Here is a 2,120-nt window from a genome sequence, read left to right on the forward strand (position 1 = left end):
CAGGGTGAGGGAAGAGGGAACAGGGGTTTGTTTTAGTTTTTGTTTTGTTAATTTTCTTTGGTCTTTGTTCTTTGTTCTTTTATTTATTTTTTTGGAGGTAAACCTGGGAAAGGAGATATTGTAAATAAAGAAAACAACTTAAAAAAAGAAAAGAGTTGAAGTTTTAGATACACCTTTTAACAAAACCATAATTTTTCCTAATTCATACCTATCCTCAGTACTCCATCACAGATGCCAGCCACCCTGAAAAATGTTCAGTCTTTCTAAAAGAAAAGTACTAAAGTACTTTACAAGTAGTAAAACATACAAAGGATGGAGCCATCAGAAGCACCAGCTGCCCTCTTCATCACTTCTAAAATGAATCCCAACAACAGCACACTTTCATCACCTTAGCATCATAGCTCAATGGAGCAAAGCAAAATACCATATAAATTCAAAGCACAAAGAAATTTAGATGGATGTCCACCTCTAAGTGTGGCAGTCCTTCTGTGAGTGTTTACCTGGTTCCTATCTTCAGAAATAAATGAGGTTACTGATGTCACAATATATTTACTGTTCCCAAGGGAGAATCTCATTTTAAATAATATCAGCCTAGTACAATTTGCTAACTTTGTTAGATCCAAAAAATTTACAATTGCTTTCATTAAATTAATACTTATAAAACAGGTGTTGTTAATACTTTGTCTTGCCTGGCATTTATGCTAAGTAAAAATTTGAATAAACTTTAAAACAGGAATATTTAAACTTTTTTCACTACATAGAAATACAATTATTTCTAGAAAATGTCTGTCCAAGAATAAGTTACATATGATACCTAATTCATTTATGTTTGTTTTAAATAAGTAAGTAAGATCTACATTACAATGAAAGGTGGTATTTCAGCAGGTTACCATTTTGCCTCCTTTAAGAGATACCTTAGAGATTTTGAAATCACTATGAACCAACCCTAAATCAGGCACAGATTAGCCAGTCTCATTCCACACAGTGTTATGCGATCAGTTATTGGACTAAGGTTAAAAAAAATCCTATCCCCCTGACAAAAGTGGAGAATTGTTAACCTTGAGAAGAATAAGACAAAGGAGAAATAACCATAAACGAAGATACCCAGATATATCTCAGTAGTATGCTAAGCCATATGCCTGTGGGTATTCTCTGCAAAGACAACTAGGAGTAGGAATATTCAGTGTAAAATTGCTTCTGTTCCTACACTTTATGCCAGTCATGGGCTCTTGGTGGAGTCTTCTGTAGCCAGTGATTAGAGTATGCTCAAATTGGTGCCTTTGTGTAGAACACCCTGAGCACTCGATGGCGGATCTGTCGAGTCTTCACCCCATAAACAAGAGGATTGAGGGCAGGTGGCACAAGGAGATAGAGAGTGGCCAGCAGAACATGGACATGATGGGGAACATGGTGGCCAAAGCGGTGAGTGAGGAAGGAGAACATTCCAGGGACATAGAAGATGAGAATAACACAAACATGAGACCCACATGTGCTGAAGGCTTTGAGTCTGGCTTCACCCCCTGGCACCTTCAGCACCGCCTGGAGGATGAGGGCATAGGAAATTCCAATGGCCAGAACATCTAGCCCAACTACCAGCAGTGCCACTGACAGCCCATAAGCTCGATTCACTGTGGTTTCAGAACAGGCAAGTTTTACCACAGCCATATGTTCACAATAGGCATGACTTACGACAGTGGCTCTGCAGAAGACAATGTTCTGCAATAGAATGGGGAATGGAACGAGGAGGACCAATCCCCGCACCAGCACCACCAGTCCAATGCGCCCTATAATCCCTGGATGCAGGATGGTAGAATGACGCAGAGGGTGGCAGATGGCAACATAGCGATCCAGAGCCATGGCCACAAGTATGCCTGACTCCATAGAGGAGAAGGCATGAATGAAAAACATCTGGGTCAGGCAGACAATGTACCCAGTCTCATGAGCATGAGCCAGGAGCACTGTGAGAGCTTTAGGTGCAGTGGAGGAGGCCAGGACCAGGTCAATGGCAGCAAGCATGGCAAGGAAGAGGTACATAGGTTGGTGCAAGGATGATTCAGTCCAGATAATGAAGATAATAGTCACATTGCCTACTACAGCAAGGAGGTAAAGGAGACCCAGGG

The 2,120-nt window shown here is 40.9% G+C and overlaps 1 protein-coding gene across 1 annotated transcript; it reads right to left on the reverse strand.

Moving 5' to 3' along the window:
- Positions 1-1,226: 1,226 nt before the first annotated feature.
- LOC116100782 (olfactory receptor 52L1) lies at positions 1,227-2,114 on the reverse strand. The gene has a single exon (XM_031384514.1). It carries the CDS (start codon positions 2,032-2,034, stop codon positions 1,267-1,269), a length of 768 nt encoding a protein of 255 aa, XP_031240374.1. The 5' UTR covers positions 2,035-2,114; the 3' UTR covers positions 1,227-1,266.
- Between the last annotated feature and the right edge of the window lie 6 nt (positions 2,115-2,120).

The sequence above is a fragment of the Mastomys coucha genome, unplaced genomic scaffold, assembly GCF_008632895.1.
Source record: "Mastomys coucha isolate ucsf_1 unplaced genomic scaffold, UCSF_Mcou_1 pScaffold21, whole genome shotgun sequence".
Taxonomy (NCBI): Eukaryota; Metazoa; Chordata; class Mammalia; order Rodentia; family Muridae; genus Mastomys; species Mastomys coucha.